Source organism: Bidens hawaiensis, unplaced genomic scaffold (assembly GCF_021521415.1).
Source record: "Bidens hawaiensis isolate Kalapana, Puna unplaced genomic scaffold, B.hawaiensis_p1.1 tig00018483_1, whole genome shotgun sequence".
In the NCBI taxonomy this organism is placed as follows: Eukaryota; Viridiplantae; Streptophyta; class Magnoliopsida; order Asterales; family Asteraceae; genus Bidens; species Bidens hawaiensis.
This window is the reverse complement of record NW_027492791.1, coordinates 164917-182100: the sequence shown is the minus strand read 5'-3', so window position 1 is coordinate 182100 and position 17184 is coordinate 164917. Positions and strand designations below refer to the sequence as shown.

General features: G+C 33.5%; 1 protein-coding gene across 1 annotated transcript; it reads right to left on the bottom strand.

Annotated features, from left to right (window-relative positions):
* Window positions 1-6004: 6004 nt before the first annotated feature.
* LOC143556140 (E3 ubiquitin-protein ligase RSL1-like) lies at window positions 6005-12370 on the bottom strand. Its single transcript, XM_077045551.1, has 2 exons — window positions 11653-12370; window positions 6005-6106 (listed from the first exon to the last, which is right to left on the bottom strand). Exons 1-2 carry the CDS (start codon window positions 12232-12234, stop codon window positions 6005-6007), a joined length of 684 nt encoding a protein of 227 aa, XP_076901666.1. The 5' UTR covers window positions 12235-12370.
* Window positions 12371-17184: the final 4814 nt, after the last annotated feature.

Sequence of the window (17184 nt, the reverse complement as noted above, 5' to 3'; positions counted from 1 at the left end):
GCTATAAATGCAGGCCATTCAAAATGAAATCCCTTTTAATATTTCTAGTGAATCATTTTATGAATATATGTTGTTCAATGCCCATTAATAATAACTTATTTAGCTATTAAGTGTTTTATACTTTTATTATAGTATTTAAATTATTTGTATTACCGAAATCCCCCCCCCCCCCCTCTCTCTCTCTCTCTTACATCTCTTAGGCTGAGACTAGACTAAAACGCAGTAAAAGAGAAGGGCGCAAGGCTATGGGTAGCCAGCCCTAGCCTATTCCCGGATCATTTATTTTAAACGCATTTAACCTAGTTTAATATCTATAGATCGATATGATCATATACTTGTAATCATAATTGTCACTCAATAGCGAATAAGACTCGTTGATACCCGTGGACGTATGTCAGCTTTAATCGAACAACATTAAATCCCATGTTCTTTTGTTTTCATATTTTGTGAGCGTGCATGTTGATTCCTAACATCTCTCTCACTCGTTTGGCTTTGTCCTACAGAAAACAAGTCTCTCTCCTTCATATTTCACCATCTATATTTCAAATCACTAGTTATTTTCTCAAAAACAACCAAGAACGCCACTATCACTATGCTCTGAAAACATAACTCGTCCTATAAGATTTTTATAAGATCGACATTTGAAAATTCTTGTCCCATGAGGGAGCCCTAAAAGCTACATTTGTATATGGTGACTAATCTAATGAGTTTTTATTAATTTAGTTAGTTTTGCATAAACGGGCAGCCAGATAAGAAGTTAAGATTGTCGGCATTATTCAATGGCTTTCGTAGGTAGCCTAATGTGTTTGTTTTTCACATAGATTCTTGAAAATATTTCCTTGATTGAAGAGTTTAGGCAAGATGCATCACCTTCGTTGGTGAAATCATCATCTACATTATTCGCTCACCATTTCATAGTAGAACGTTATTAAGATGGCAAAAAGATGCTTGTATTATAGTTTTCCAACGTAACCACTCAAGAGTGACGGTAACTAACTAACCATTAATGGAGACCAATTGATAAAAATAATGCAAAGAATGGTTGATAAAAGCGTATTATCGTATATTGAATAGATCAATATATACAATGTGTTATCAATATATACAATGTGTTATCAATATATCTCTATTAAGAAAATTTAGTGAGGTTGTAATAATGGGTTGAGTGTTGGGCAGATACATCAAACTTCCTACTAAGCAAAAGGAATCTATGGTTAAAACAATCTTGCATATTGAACATTTGTAGCAAACTCTTGACATATTTTTGTTGTGTGATAAAAACCATGCCAGTTTCGTATTTAACTTCGATACCTAGTAAATGGAGGGCGTCGACATCACTTATCTAAAATTATTTCTTCTTGGATACTTTGATGATTGTAGTTTGATCCGTTTAATTTTGGTAATTATGTATGTATACCGTATTTGTTGCAGTCGCCATGTTTGAATTGTTCTTTTTATGATAGATCCGGACTTAAAATCCTATTATGTTGTCATAGAATCTAATCGACTATGTTCGTAAATTTCTATGGTTCCATAATTGACGGGTGTGGCTCTGATACCACTTTAATGGAAATTGATTGACAAAGATAATGCGAAGATTAATTGATAGAATCGTATTATTATACATTGAATGGATCAATACAAGTGTATATATACAACCATATAATGAACCATATATTCCTTTTGCTTAGTAGGAAGTTTGATGTATCTACCCAACACTCAACCCGTTATCACAACCTCGCTAAATTTTCTTAGTAGATATATGGAAACTCAAAAGATAAGACATTGAGAAGCTGGTAAATGGGTACTACGATATATCAAAAGCACACTAGATTATGAAATTGAATATTCACAATGTACAAACACAAATGTAGTGGGTTATAGCGATAGCACCTCGGGGTTATCTCTTTAATATAAGAACCGGTGCAATCTGCTAGGAAACTAAGAAGCAAAAGGTGTTTATGATTATAAGGGGGTGTTTGGAATTGCTTTTTGAAATTGCTTATGGCTTTTTGAAGAGGCAAAATGTCCAAAATGCCCATCCATTGAAGCTTTTAGGTGCTTTTGGATGGGCATTTTGGACATTTTGCCTCTCCGAAAAGCCATAATAGTCATCTTAATGTCTTTTTACTCTGAAACGGTGATGATTTCGCCAACGAAGGTGATGCCCTCAACTCTTCGATCAAGAAAAAATTTTCAACAGTCTATGTGAAAAACAAACTAATGCCCATCATAGCTTCTTCTAACTAACTACAAAGATGTGTGGGTGAACGAATGGCTACCTACGGAAGCCATTGATAAAACCGACAATCTAAACTTCTTATCCGGACGCCAGTTTATGCAAAACTAAGTAAATTAACAAAAAACATATTAGATCAGTCACCATATACAAATTGTAGCTTTTAGGACTCCCTCATGGGACAAGACTTTTCAAATGTCGATCTTATAAAAATCTTATAGGACAAGTATATGATGGGACCTAGTAATACCAATAATTTAAATACTATAATAAAAGAATAAAACACTTAATAGCTAATTAAGTTATTATTAATGGGTATTTAACACAACATATATTCATAAAATGATTCACTAGATATATTAAAAGGGATTTCATTTTGAATGGCCTGCATTTATAGCAATTTAAGAAATATATTTTTCGAGTTTGAACCTATCATCTTAGCCATGTGATTCTCTCTACCATCAAGTATAAGATTACACAATATATTACCATTACATGCCTTCACCTTCTATCGGAATTATTTTGTTCTTAACACAATATATTACCATTACTTTAAGATACATAATACCTTAACATCTCAATTTAAATCTCTTCTGGATACATATGGGGAAAGTTAACGTACTAATTAAGAGTATCATATATAAGTAGAGTAATTATATAATAATATCATAGAGCAATTACATATTACTTTATAATGTTATTACATAATTACTTTATTTAATTCTCACAATTAGCAAGTTAATTTGTATTTGAACCAAATCTTTAACTATATATCTATCAAGAAAATATTTTAAAAACTTTCTTTGTTTCATTTTCTATTTATTATTCATCTTTACCGAAATCAAAATGAAATAAAGATATTATACAGATTGCAAAATTACATATATGTTGCTAGTGATATATCTCGTCTGAGATACATATATATATATATAAAGTAACTTCACAAGATACATGTATCATGTATGCACTTAATTCCGTAATCTACAATTACTTTTGAATTCTTTAGGTGTTGTTAAGGATTAACAACATATAAAAAAATGAAAAATTAAAGGAAAATTGGTTTTTGTTGGTTCAAACTATCGTCTTTTAGTCATTGCCGGTCTCAATTAACGAATTGGCTGCTGACGGTCCCAAATTTTCACGAATTTGTTTCTAACGGTCCGCAACTAACAGAATTCTAACGTCGTTAGTTTCAGGTCGCCGGAAAAATGATTTTGGCCGGATTACACATTTTTTCCCGAAAACTCAACAATTTTGTCCTAAACATCATGGTAACTTCGTATCGTACCTTTAGGAACCTTTTTCTAGTAAAAGCCCCAAATTGAGGTCGTCGGAACCTAAAACCAACGTCAACTGATGGTGCTTAAATGATTGTGGTTGGTTGGCGGTGAGTCAATTGGTGGTGGTGGCGATGTTCAGGTGGTGTTTTCAGGAAAAAAATTGACTTTCCCGGCCAAACATGTTCTTCCGGCGACCTGAAACTAACGGCGTTAGGATTCTGTTAGCCGCGGACTGTTAGGAACAAATACATTAAAAGTTGGGACCAACAGTGACTAATTCGTTAGTTGAGACCGGCAATGACCAAAAGGCAATAGTTAGCACCAATAAAATCCAATTTTCCAAAATTAAAATACCAAAACGTTAGTGCTTAAAATTGTTTCTTCCACGAGTTTTTAAGTTAAAGATGGCTTTCGTTGTTAAAATCATGATCGAAGGAAAATAGAAAATTACAATTGCATATGAATGATCTCATCATTAGGAAAAATGAAACATGTCCACTTATTCATAATATTAAGTTAGAGAAACATAATAATAAACCCTACATGTCCACTTATTCATAAAATTAAGTTAATGAATACTCAAACTATCTCATTAGCGACTATCTCATTAACGACTATCATCTCATGACAATCACGACTACAGTTACAAGAAATGCAAATTTCCTGACGCTCAGGGCTTGCCATGAACTCTTGACGCCCATCAAAACCGTATACACCACCCGCAGTTGATAAATTTCTTTGGCACTTTCCGTACCTCACTATGACAACAACATCACCTGATGAAGGAGTCAAAGCGGATGGCGATCCTTCAGTTTTTGACTCTGTCTTCTTGATCACCATTTTTCATGAACAAGTAGTAGTCTACGCGATTATTTGTTGTAATGATTTAATGGGAATTGTCTCTTGAACGAATATACTTTGGCTTATATATATAGAGGTTATGGTTTTAAGAGTTAATAACCATTAATTAATGGACTAACTGTAAGAATCATATTACACATGCATATATTAATTAGTATTTAATAAATAAAAAACTTATGGGACAGATAATATAACACGTATAAAAAAAGGTTTGATGGTTTGAACGAGCTCGTGCTATTCTCAAATATTAGATAACATTATGTACAATGACAAAACAATAATCACGTATGTAATTCTGTTAGTGCACATATGATCGTTATATTACACATATTATTTTGTTATTACATATATGATTCTGTCATTACAAATATATAATTTTTTGGGTTATATAATTTCAATGATTACACGTATGTTATTTTGTTTTGTTTTTTTTGTTATACGAATTTTATTTTATTATTACGTATATGTAATTCCGTTATTGAAGTCGGTAAATAGAAGAGAAGGGAAGTAAACTTAGGAAAATTAGAAAAGAATATTAAGTTTCTTTATCTTTTTTTTCGAACCGTTAACTTTTATAAATAAAAACACCGACAAAGACACCCACCAGAAACCTCACAACTCAGAGGACAACCGCAAAAAGAAAAGAAGTTACATAAAATCAAAATTACACCAACTCAACTAATATATCTAAAGATCTTTGATTACACCTATACTTATACCAAATGAAGTCGTTTGCCTTTATATCCCTATGTTCTCCGTCAAATTAACCTCCTTTTCTTCATACACTTTTTCGTTCCTCGCCTTTCAAAGTCCCCAACAAGCGATTATGATAATTCCATGGAACACCTCCTTTGTATTTGCTCCAAGGTTGATGGTCTTGTGAAACTCTAAAAGATCTTTGACTGAGAAACCAAAAATAAGAGGAACCTTGCACCAACGACTTATATGGTCCCACACTACTGACAAGGCTCCACGCCCTGTGAAGATATGATCCGCCGGTGTGACAGTCTCCTCCCCCCATTCACATAAAGGGCACAAACTATCAGTCATCCGAATATTCCTTCGTAGGAGGGCTCTTCGGGCTGGAATTCTATCAATTTCTGCTCTCCATGCGTGAATATTGCACTTGTTCAACCCATTTACTCCACTTCGATCGTTATGTAATTATTTCCATCATTTTTATTTCTCATGGTTAACCTTTTAACCGAGCTAACGGAGAACACACCATCCTTTTCCACTAACAATCCCACCGATCCGGCACATTAACCCAAACTGCCGCATTCATTAGTTTAATGCACTTTTCCCACTCTTCTAATTCAACACCTGAATTTGGTCTTCTTTTCCGGCACCAATTCCGAAAACCTCTCATTGACTTTGCATCTTTTATATTTTTCCAATTTAATTAGAGAAAGGCAGTACCCACCCACTTATCCAACCAACAACTCAACCTCCTACCATCACCAACTGACCTTTTTATTAAATCGGCCAGTTTGTTGTTTTCCTACTTGAGCTTATTTATAGATTTAGCCACCCGAAATTCCTTTTTTAACCGGAACCACCTCCCAATCCTTCGGATGATGATTAAGGAAGTTATAACAATCACTAGGAGCAATCTGTACCTCACTTAATTAGAGTTTTTGTGGCTTTGTGTCTTCCGGCTAATATCGTTAGCTACATCATTCTTTTCGACTTGGATGAACTCATGGACTTGTTGCCCATCTTGCACCTTTAATGTGTCATCAAGATAAACATATTATGTAGAAACAAGACTTGACTCTTGTAGCCATTGCTTTTCTTATTGTCTTCACAAGCAATTGCGATGAATAGTCGATACTCTTCGTGTGTTAGATCGACACATTTGGCATACACCTAAATGCGTATTCGTTATTCTATAAATGCAACGATATGGTTATAAACTATATTACCCTTAATCTTTTTTATTTATGTTTAGTAGGTTTTCATATATAATGATATAAAAACTATACATTTAGATGAACGTACTAAAGTCGAATATGGTTAAACACTAATTAGATTGAATATGAATTTAATTGAAATTAAATAACTAAATTATATAATTTACTATAAAACGATTACAATAAAGTGGCAGGCAAACGGGCAACAAGCTGCGCCGCAACCCCCTTTTGAGCTATTATTTTATATTCAAAGAAATGATGGTGTCACGCACTACAGCGACTCAGAGAGTCAGCAAATGATATATTTTTGAACCCAATCTCATAAGTCATAACTTTGATTGGCAAGGGAACAATAAACAGGTTAATTTGGGTGATTTGTATTTACTTATGGGTTCATTTGGGTATGCTCAAGTTATACGAAAGTCAATTTGATTTGGGTCTATTCAAACTATACAACGGGTAAAAACTAGCCCCCAAAAAATTTAATTGGGGGGGGGGGCACATGTTTTTTATTTTTTTTAATGAGATCTATTTCATTCTGAATCATTTGGCCTAGATCCATTTTGACCTGTTGCATAGCCTACCCGTCTTTTTGTAACGTTTAAATAAAGTGATATTAACAATAAAGTGTGGATTAATTATGAGTCAATAGTGAAAACCTTATCCTAGAATTAACATATCAAGAGTACATTGTCCACTTTTCAACATAGAAGCAATTATAAAGATAGCCTTTGCAATTTTAGATGAAATAGTCCCATTCCATATAGGGGTGTCCAAATGGGTATTTTTCTTCTGGTCCGTTTAGATATCCAATATCTCCAGCATACCGCGATCCACCCGACTAAAAGTATATATATGGTTCGAGTCTTAATAGGGTCCAGTTCTACGGTTCTAGCAAATTAAGACAAAATGTGTAACATTGACTTTCATCTGATCAAACTACCATTTTCATGATGAATAGATACTAATCACATACCAATAAGAGATCCCAATAAGAGATGATGAAGCATGTAGCAATTAATGAGTATGGTGATCTCATGAGCAGAGGGTCTTGCTAGTTAGGGGTGTTTTTCAAAATTAGTGTGTCGATACTTATTAACAGTTCAATGCATTGCTATATAGGCGTCGATAGTTAGGGGGTATATTATGGGCTAGATACTAATCATGATCATCTCCTATTAAAAATATATTGTTAATTTTATTTGATTGAGTTGCAATTGGGTTTCGTGGGCCTTCCTTTAAACCTGCTTATATATGGAACCGAACCCAACCTAGGTTCCGATTATATCCACATGCTAAACCTGGGAGCTTACCCTATTTAATAACCAAAACGGGTAGTCGCGTTTCTTGCTCACCCTGATTCTATATGATATAAATGCACCACAAAATTAATCGCGTGACATAGTCATCTACATTAAATGAGATACAAAATGATTTATTTTAACAATTAATGTTCCTACTCTTGAATCCATTTAACTCGCCTGCAGCGGGATTTGAATCCTCAATCTCCAAATGGAGAGAACACCTACTATACCACCAAATACTATTGGGTCAAATGCTCTTTGATAAGATACAAAATGATTTATAGTTAGAATATATAATTGGAATGCTAAATGAAGTTTCACAATAGTACTAAAACGAACTTGTCTTGCATATATAATGGAACAAATCAACAAATGTGATCTATTCCAACAAGGAAATTAAATCTAATCAAAGCTTTATGTTAAAGAAAATTATCAATGCATCAAATACATTGGAATGGTCCTGCATTCAGCACACATCTAGATCTGCTTTTATGTTCACATATGATCATTTGATCATAGCATATGTTAACATGAAAAAAGAATATCATAGCCGAAAACTAAGCTAGTATTTCAACCGTAATATCTCTGTTTTTATCAATGTCAAACGCAGAACAATTAAAGAGACGAAAGAGCGAATATATTATAGATGAGGAATAGAGCTTCTCCCCAACCACAAGCTTTTCTAAGAAGTCTTTGAATGATGTCACGTATCGTTAAAGACTTTCGATGCTAGGTCTTGGTCCTAAGTCCCACAGACGACAATGATATTAAAAGAAATTCGTTGTTCAAAATAATAACAAAATTACAAATATACTTTTGTTTTAACCTTACCATCATGTGTATCATTATTTTTTACCTACATTGCATGCAGCTTATACTAATTACATGGATTGTTCATTAAGTTGGGATTATTAATACCATAGAAACATCCAAACGATTTACAAAGAAGTGGCAGGTAAGCGGGTAACAAGCTGCGCCGCAACCTCCTTTTGGATAGCAAACCCAATCCTACTAAAAAGACAGTTTCGATTCTTATGGGCCGATACGTTACTATGCGCAACTTTCTGAACCTTATTCAAAAGGTCCACGGCATCCGGAGCTAAGAAACCAAAAGTGTCAAAGGCGAAGGTACTTGCGCAACTTTATGAACCTTATTCATTAAGTTAGTTTTCAAATGTGTTAACTACACTGTAGTTAATTTGCCTGCACAAAAGGTACTTTGACTACTACACTGCGGAGTTTTTGGAGCATCCACAATGGATAAACTTTTCATTTGTTTGGATGATGTGTCACTACAACAAACTTAAGGTGGTAATAATTCACCATTGTGTGCCCAAGTCCATGGAAAAAAGTCCATGGCTGCAAACTTGCAGCAAACTCCTTTTGGATAGCAAACCCAATCCTACTAAAAACACAGTTTCGATTCTTATGGGCCGATACGTTACTATGCGCAACTTTCTGAACCTTATTCAAAAGGTCCACAGCATCCGGAGCTAAGAAACCAAAAGTGTCAAAGGCGAAGGTACTTGCGCAACTTTCTGAACCTTATTCATTAAGTTAGTTTTCAAATGTGTTAACTACACTGTAGTTAATTTGCCTGCACAAAAGGTACTTTGACTACTACACTGCGGAGTTTTTGGAGCATCCACAATGGATGAACTTTTCATTTGTTTGGATGATGTGTCACTACAACAAACTTAAGGTGGTAATAATTCACCATTGTGTGCCCAAGTCCATGGAAAAAAGTCCATAGTTTTTGGAGCATCCACAATGGATGAACTTTTCATTTGTTTGGATGATGTGTCACTACAACAAACTTAAGGTGGCAATAATTCACCATTGTGTGCCCAAGTCCATGGAAAAAAGTTCATGGCTGCAAACTTGCAGCAAACATTTAGTGTAGGCCCCACCCCTTTTATACACACACATACTGTATATATATATAGAATATAAATGCATATTTAATATTTTTAATGAGGTTTGTGTAAGTTTGTTGTTGTGGAAAAAAGTTGGGTTTTTAAAAAAAGTTTGAAATCTGATGTGGCGATAATGTGTCGGTTTGTATGGGTTTGTTGTTGTGGATGCTTTAGACTTGGATTTCACCAATAAATCAAAGTAATTAAGAAGTCAATTTAGAAAGTCAAAACAGGTCAAACAAAAAAAGTCAAACTGTTGTAAATTATAAAATGAAGATCAAAATATGCATTGTTCAATGTCTTTACGAAGATCATATCGTAGTCTTAAATGTGTTTTTCAGTATCTGAATCCCACAACTCCAAAATAATATTATCGTCAACTGATCGGTCAAGGAATCTATTATAATGTACATCGGTGATATTGCATTGTGCAATATAAATGCATGAAAACATTGCATACCTTATCTTCTCTTGCTTATGAGCCTAGGCGGTTTATTGAATTATAACCCATTCAAATTTTAAAAACACCAAAAGCTCGTTCCACCTTCTTCCCGACTCTTGCACCTTCTTGAACTTTATCAAAGTACGCATGTCTAACCCATAAATCATGTGATATGACCCTTCGAGCATGATCTTTGGTATTGGTGATCATCATCTAATCTCACTGTCAAACACATTCTCCATACCCGATATGTACATATATAACCAAACTTCCCTAGATGACCATGTCTATTTTCATGTGCATTATACAAAAGTGCAATGGTGTGGCTAGTTGGTGCACGTAAAAACTCTTTCTCGTGTAAAATAATAAGTATATTGAAAAAATATTCAAGGCTTTCTTTTGAGCTCTGATCAGACATAGCTAAATATTTATCTTATTCGTAGGGAACATTCTCGTTGCGAGTTGGTTAATCGCTGATGTGCCTTCTATAAAGTCATGAAACTCTTTCTTATCTTCACATCTATTCTTTCTTGAAATCATTCAAAATTGACGTTTATGTCCGCAACAATTTTTAAAATTAATTCTTTGGACATCAGAAATCTTGCTCGAAACACACCTTCATTTTATTTTGGGCTATCGACGAAGTAATCTTCTATTAGAACCTCATGAGCCTTTTTCACAAATCACACGTGGCACGTAATTTTTTCAGTATTCAACTTCGGATGCAGTGGTGGCAACTTTGGCAAGAACTTCGAGTCCACTAGAGTCGGATGGCTCGTACTCATTCGATTATGGTAGTGAAAGAATAATAGTGTGTTTCATTGTGTTGAGTTTCTAGAGTATATATAAGAAATATGAATTGATGCTTTGTTTTGTTATTATCTTCATTATACTTTTATATGTAAATGATGATTATTAATCTTAGTCTATATATACTAAAGGTGCAAACGAGCCATAGGGCTGGCTTTGAGAAGGCGAAATTTTTTGGGTCAAAAGAGAAAAAAAATTTTGACCTTAGATAAAAGGAACATTTTGTTGGGTTTAAACAATTAATGGACTTACTTGATTAGGATTTGAGTTGTGTAAACAACTTTTGTATAAAAATAGACTTACAAATATCTTAAATAAGACTAAAACCACAACCTTTTGGTTAGATGTCATACACCTATACCACTAGACCAAGCTAGTGGTTATGTAATTGTGTTGAATCATTGATTATACATATATTTTTCATAAAAATACATTTAACTTTTTTTAAAAAACAAAATTTCGGGCATAGCGGGGTGTCGGGGATGTGGCCATCGACTACCCTGCCATAGCCGAGCATGTGCTCGACTAGCCTCGAGCTTGGTTTGTTTACCTTACACAGAGCTCGAGCTCTAGCTTGGCTTTTCGAGCTCTATTTTATGTCATGAGTAGATTTTCAAGCTCGATCTCGGTTCGGGCTCGTTTACTATTTATCAACTATAATTACTTATATATATATATATTCGATTATAATTTTATATATAAAATAATATATATTATTTATTATTTTTTTCATAATGTTATATATATTATTTAATAATTATTAAATATATATTTTAATTTTGAGCCCGAGCTCGAGACCACCATGTCTCAACTTGGGCTCGACTCATGAACAACCCTCGACTGTAACGTAATGAATTGAAGGGGGGGGGGGTAACAAACCGGCATACAATAAGCTCGCAACCAGCAATGCGTTCTACACAATGCCCACACGTGGGACACATCCTCCACTTATTCTTCTTGTAAAGAACATCAAAGGAAACATTGTTTTCATCCTTGTTCTTTCTAGTCTCTTCACATGTAAAACCCTCATGCCGTGCAACCTTACACATGTAACAAAATGGTTTCTTGCAAGTCAAACACACGCATCTCTTCAAATTCTGATCACCACACTCGTTCAAAATCAACTCCGAGCACTCTTTGTTAGGACAATAAACCCTCTCAATAGGTAGCACGGTGGATTCGCATAACACATCACACCATTTAACAAACAACTGTTGTGTGATTTTCGGGCGGCATGAAAAGGGTTTGAGATGATGCGTGCAAGTAGTATTAGGACATTTTATTCTTGGTTGGTTGTCTTCTAGCTTCATCTGGATGTATTTGATCATACATTCGGTGCAAAAACGGTGAACACATTTATTGTTGTACTCGTTGAGGTTGAACTTGTTTCGGAGGGTAACCGGTTCAATGCAAATCCCGCAAGTGAATGTTTCTTCTTGTTCGGGTTTCTGATCACTTGAATTAGCCATTGTTTCAAAGAAATTTGTTTTGAATGCTAATTAATAATTCGTTGGCTGATGGGATTTATATATAGTATAGGATATGTACCAAACACATGAAGTAGAATAGGAATACACTTGTAACTATGTAATGTAACATATATAAAATATATTTAATAATAATTTAGAAATATTCAAACTATCTTTTTTGTTGTATCAAGATAAAAATTGTATTGGTTTCGTGGCTCCTTTTCTAAAATAATCAAACTACAATTTTTATTTTTATATTTGACTTTTAACTATTTAAAATTTAAACTTTATGGATGTTCATGGACCACAAAAATAGAGATATTTAGTATGTATCCTAACAATCAATGCTATTTAATCTAAACTAAATAGAAATTAAACTAAAGTTTTCTTCACATGGAGTATAATAGTATTTCATTGCAAAATAATTTAAACTTTATGGATGTTCATGATTTAAGCTGGCCGTTAAGTGAATGAGAGAGGTAAGCAAGAGAGAAAAGATAGAGTGTAGGAAGTTCAGATAAATAATACATTTTAATTACATTTTTGGTAGTTGTATTAAGGATTACTATGTAAAATAGTATTCAAGTTTTTGAAGTTGTTTTAATCAGGTCACTTACAAAATTTTTGTTCCAATCAGGTCACTAAAGTTTCGTTTTTGTTATAATCATATTTTATATGGATAGCAGGTTATGTAGGTTTTTTTATTTTTAAATAGTTTGACATTGTAATATATTTTTTTAAAATTGAGAAAAATAATTTTTAAATTGCACATAGTTGTTAATAAAATTGCATTTTTAGTTAAGTATTTGTTGGAATGCAATTACATTCTTATATTTTATAGGTTACGGAAAAAAGTGAATTATAACATATATTGTAACCGATGTCTTTTATATAGCAATCTATTGCAAACGAAACTAAGTTGAGTTGATAAGTTTTGAGACTAGAAATATAAAAGAAAAAGAAAGTAACCAAATAAATAGTTCGTAGTTTATTCATTGACATTTGCATTACTTTTGAGAAGATTATTTAATAAACAATTCTATTCATGGTTTAATAGTCTCATTGTTTGGTGTATGATAAAAAACTAGAGTCAAAAAGACGAATAAACTGATGAAGTTTTTGGGCTCGTGACTACAAACCCACACCAAAGAAATAACAGAAGACATTTGATTGGATTGGTAACACTGTCCTCTTCTTTGAAAGGAACCAAGTTCGAATATACTAATCATTTTTTTTATTATAAACTTTACGGTTGAACACTATGTACAATAAAAATATGTACAATAAAAATAATAGGCTATGTGTTAGATGACATGTTTAAATTGAAAACTTAAAGATGTGGATGCAATCAATAGGGCTGATAGTAGTCAATAATTAGTTAAATGTGTACGGAGAATAGTTGATTCGATTCCAAAGAATTTTTATATATAGTCACCAGAAGCAAGTTAAAAAAAACTTAAGTTGAACATGATCACCTTATACAAATCGGAAACCCTACATCTCAACTGTAAACCAAAATATTCTTGTGACCCGACTCAATAATTGAGTTATCCAACCCGGTAAAATTCGAATATCAAAAAATTGTCATATAGTTCTAGCTACAAGAAAATTGGGCATTTTTTAAATATCATGATCTAGAGGTTTATAAGCAATGTTTTTGATGGCAATTAGTAAAACCACAAGGTTGTCACACGGTCACACCCCGTCCAAAACTAATATGGATGCACGAGCGACCAACCGATCGCACCAGTACGTATTTATACGCATGGGAAACAATAGTTTCAATCTATACTGACTGACTAACTTTCATAACTTAGTCAAATATTCATGGTTAGTTAAAAACATTGATATTAATATTAGACTTGATATATTTTAATAATAGTCAGTCTGCTAATAGGTTTAGTACATCTAGCCATCTAGGAGCTACAATCCGTTCAAAAGGCGCTTTAACCTGCCTTTCATGATCCTTCCAAACCATTACGACATAGTAATACGTTAGTACAAGCTGGTGAACACACAGTTAACAAACGTAGTTAAATATAATGAAATAAACAATTTTACCTTAAACATCTTGATATAAGCTCTGGAGTAGTCTAAACATTCAACAAGGCATATTTCATCCCGCTTGAACTATGGTAGTATGGTACACTAGTCTGCTATTTTGTTTTTGTGTATGCCTACAACTGAGCACCACTTAATTGGTCGCGCATTACCACTGTCATTCTGGCAATAGTGCAATACGTGTATAGAGCGAATTTGATATACGTGCACTTATTAATTGAATCCCGTTTCGTTAAACTACTGTAGGCGTGAAGTTTTTTAGCTTCAAAAGGTATTGTAAAATAACAAATACAGTAGAATCTCTATAAATTAATAATGTTGAGACCAGAATATTTTTATTAATTTATCGAGATATTATTATATTGATAAACTAATAGATTATTAATTTAAATAGTTGACTTATATTCTTGAGCATCTCTCAAATTAACGCATCGATTTTCAAATTTCCATGTCCGTTCAATGAGAAGATTTAAAGATGAACTGATCGATATAGATTTGAAGTTCACAATAAAACAAGTTACTATAAATCCATTTTTTACTAAACAATCCTATGTTTTAAGTTAAAAAAAACAAGTGATTATAAATTCATTTTTTTACTAGACAATCCTAGAATTTTGAAATAGTTTAGTAATTATTAATTTATAGTTTCGTTGGTAACAATATATTTACATTGGGATTTCACAAATATTATTATTTTATTATTTTATTGATTGGGATCCAATTTTGTACCGGTCTCAAGTTGGAACCGGACCATTTATTAACTTTATCAATGTTATTAATTTATCGAGTATTAAATTATAGAGGTTTCAATGTATATAAGTTTTCAAATTGTCTCTCTAAGGTTTTCTGACTAATTTTATGTTGTATTGATTACTCTATTAATTTGTACAAAAGATATAATAATTATCAAAAATAAAAACGAGAGTTAATTAGTTCAAACTTCAAAATTATTCACTCGCATAGACCTACTTTAAAGTGGAAAACCACATTAATCTAGAATCGTTTTAGTTCAAAGTGAATTGATTACCAAAAGGCTTAACTGAGTAATTAAGCATAGTGTAAAAGGTGATTCCCTTCTTTAATTATAAAGGAAAAACACTAGTCATAATTGTGCTTTCACTTCATGGTGTGTAGATCAAAAGTGACATACTTCTTGTGATATGGGCCCTAAGCTATATATTAGCAAAAATAATTTGGTTTCAATATATAAGACACATAACCACTTAACCTAAATTCTAACTTAGATTTGTCGTCTTTTTTTTTTGTTTAAGGGTCTGTTTGATATGAGATAATAAATTAAGGAGGGGATGACAGAAGGAATGAAATAGACAATATTCATTTGTCTTGGTTAACTGAACAATCATTACTTTATGCATGCTATTTGGTAGATAAAAAATAAAAAACTCATAAATGAAATACCAATGAAAAAAAATGCATCTACCTCAAAATATTGAAAATTCACCAAAATAAAAACGTCAATGGCAACGGTGGTGGTGACAACAAAGTTGGTGATGGTTGTCAGGGGATGGTGATGGAGACGACGGTGATGGTGGTGGTGAAATTGGTGGTGGTAGCAACGATGGTGGCAGCTGAGACGATGGTGGTGGTCGTGGTGGTCGTGGCGATGAAGATGCCCAGGTTGTGGTGGTGGCAGTGCCAACGATGGTGATGGCGTCGGCGTTCTGTGGTGGTGCCGAGAGTAGGGTGAAAGAAGAATTGATTGAAAAAATTATTAGAAAAAAGGATGTAATTAAATGATTTTGACGAAATAAAATGCCTTGTATAATCGTAGAATGAATTCCATTAAACAACGAAAACTCTTCTTTTTTATTACTCCCTCGTAATGATCCATTTTTTTCCATTCACTCCTACATACCAAACAACGTTACCTAAGATTAATATAACTAGAGTTGGAATACATCATCCACTATTATTATAAGATTAATTTCCACATCACTATAAAATAGTACATGCCTTGACGTGTAGTGCCGTGGGTACATTTTATTCCTTCCACCACCATGTTGATAGAAAATAAATGTTAAGTTCTAAGAGAGCCAAGACCAATGAATCGTTCTGAGAGACACAAAACCACACCATATGAAGCATCTCCTAGTGCTCCCTAAAACAAAACATTAATGAAATGCAATGGGGCTTGAATAAGGTACTTAACGCCGATTTTATAAGAGTTAATGGCATGCTTCCAATTCTTAATGTGGTTCATATTAAGACCACCCGGAGTTTACCGGATTGACATTGGAGCAAAGAAACCATTTTGGCCAATACGGATGGTTCTACAGCTACACCAAGTAAGAAGACGGTTTTTGGACAAAGCTAATGGTGAGCCCGGGTGCTAGATAAAACAACGAAGAAGCCTCGATAGATTTTGTGAGTTATGTAAGGGCCTTTCTCCATTCTTCAATAAATATGGCATCATCGGCATAAAAAAGGTGTGACAATAAGGAACCATCATTAGGAGTCTTTATCATGTGTGACGTACCCATGCGAGTCGGGGTTTTTTTTTTCATGAAGACATCAAGAGCTTCCATAATTAGAATTAATATGTAGAGTGTGATTGGGACACCTTGTCTAATCTCTTCTTGTAGCTAAAGCATTTTGCGGGTGCGCCATTAACTAGGATTGACGTTTGAGTTAATGTGAGACAACCGTGAATCCTAGTTCTCCTACATGAGGGAATGTTCATGTGAATCATGATATTCTCCAAAAAATCCCAACTCTAAGTCAAATGCTTTTCCAAAATCAACTTTAAAGAGCATTGCTTTTGATTTAGACTTCTTTAGCCATGAAACAATCTCATTTGCCCCTAGATGATATTTTATTAGCAATATTGCGACTCACAAATAACAAAGTAAATCGCCATCTTTAGTCGAT

Coding starts and splice junctions, on each gene's coding strand:
- LOC143556140 (XM_077045551.1), bottom strand. CDS start 12,234: ATGGCTAATTCAAGTGATCAGAAACCCGAACAAGAAGAAACATTCACT. Junction 6,107..11,652: donor TTGCTGGTTGCGAGCTTATT/GTATGCCGGTTT, acceptor GACACATTAAAG/GTGCAAGATGGGCAACAAGT.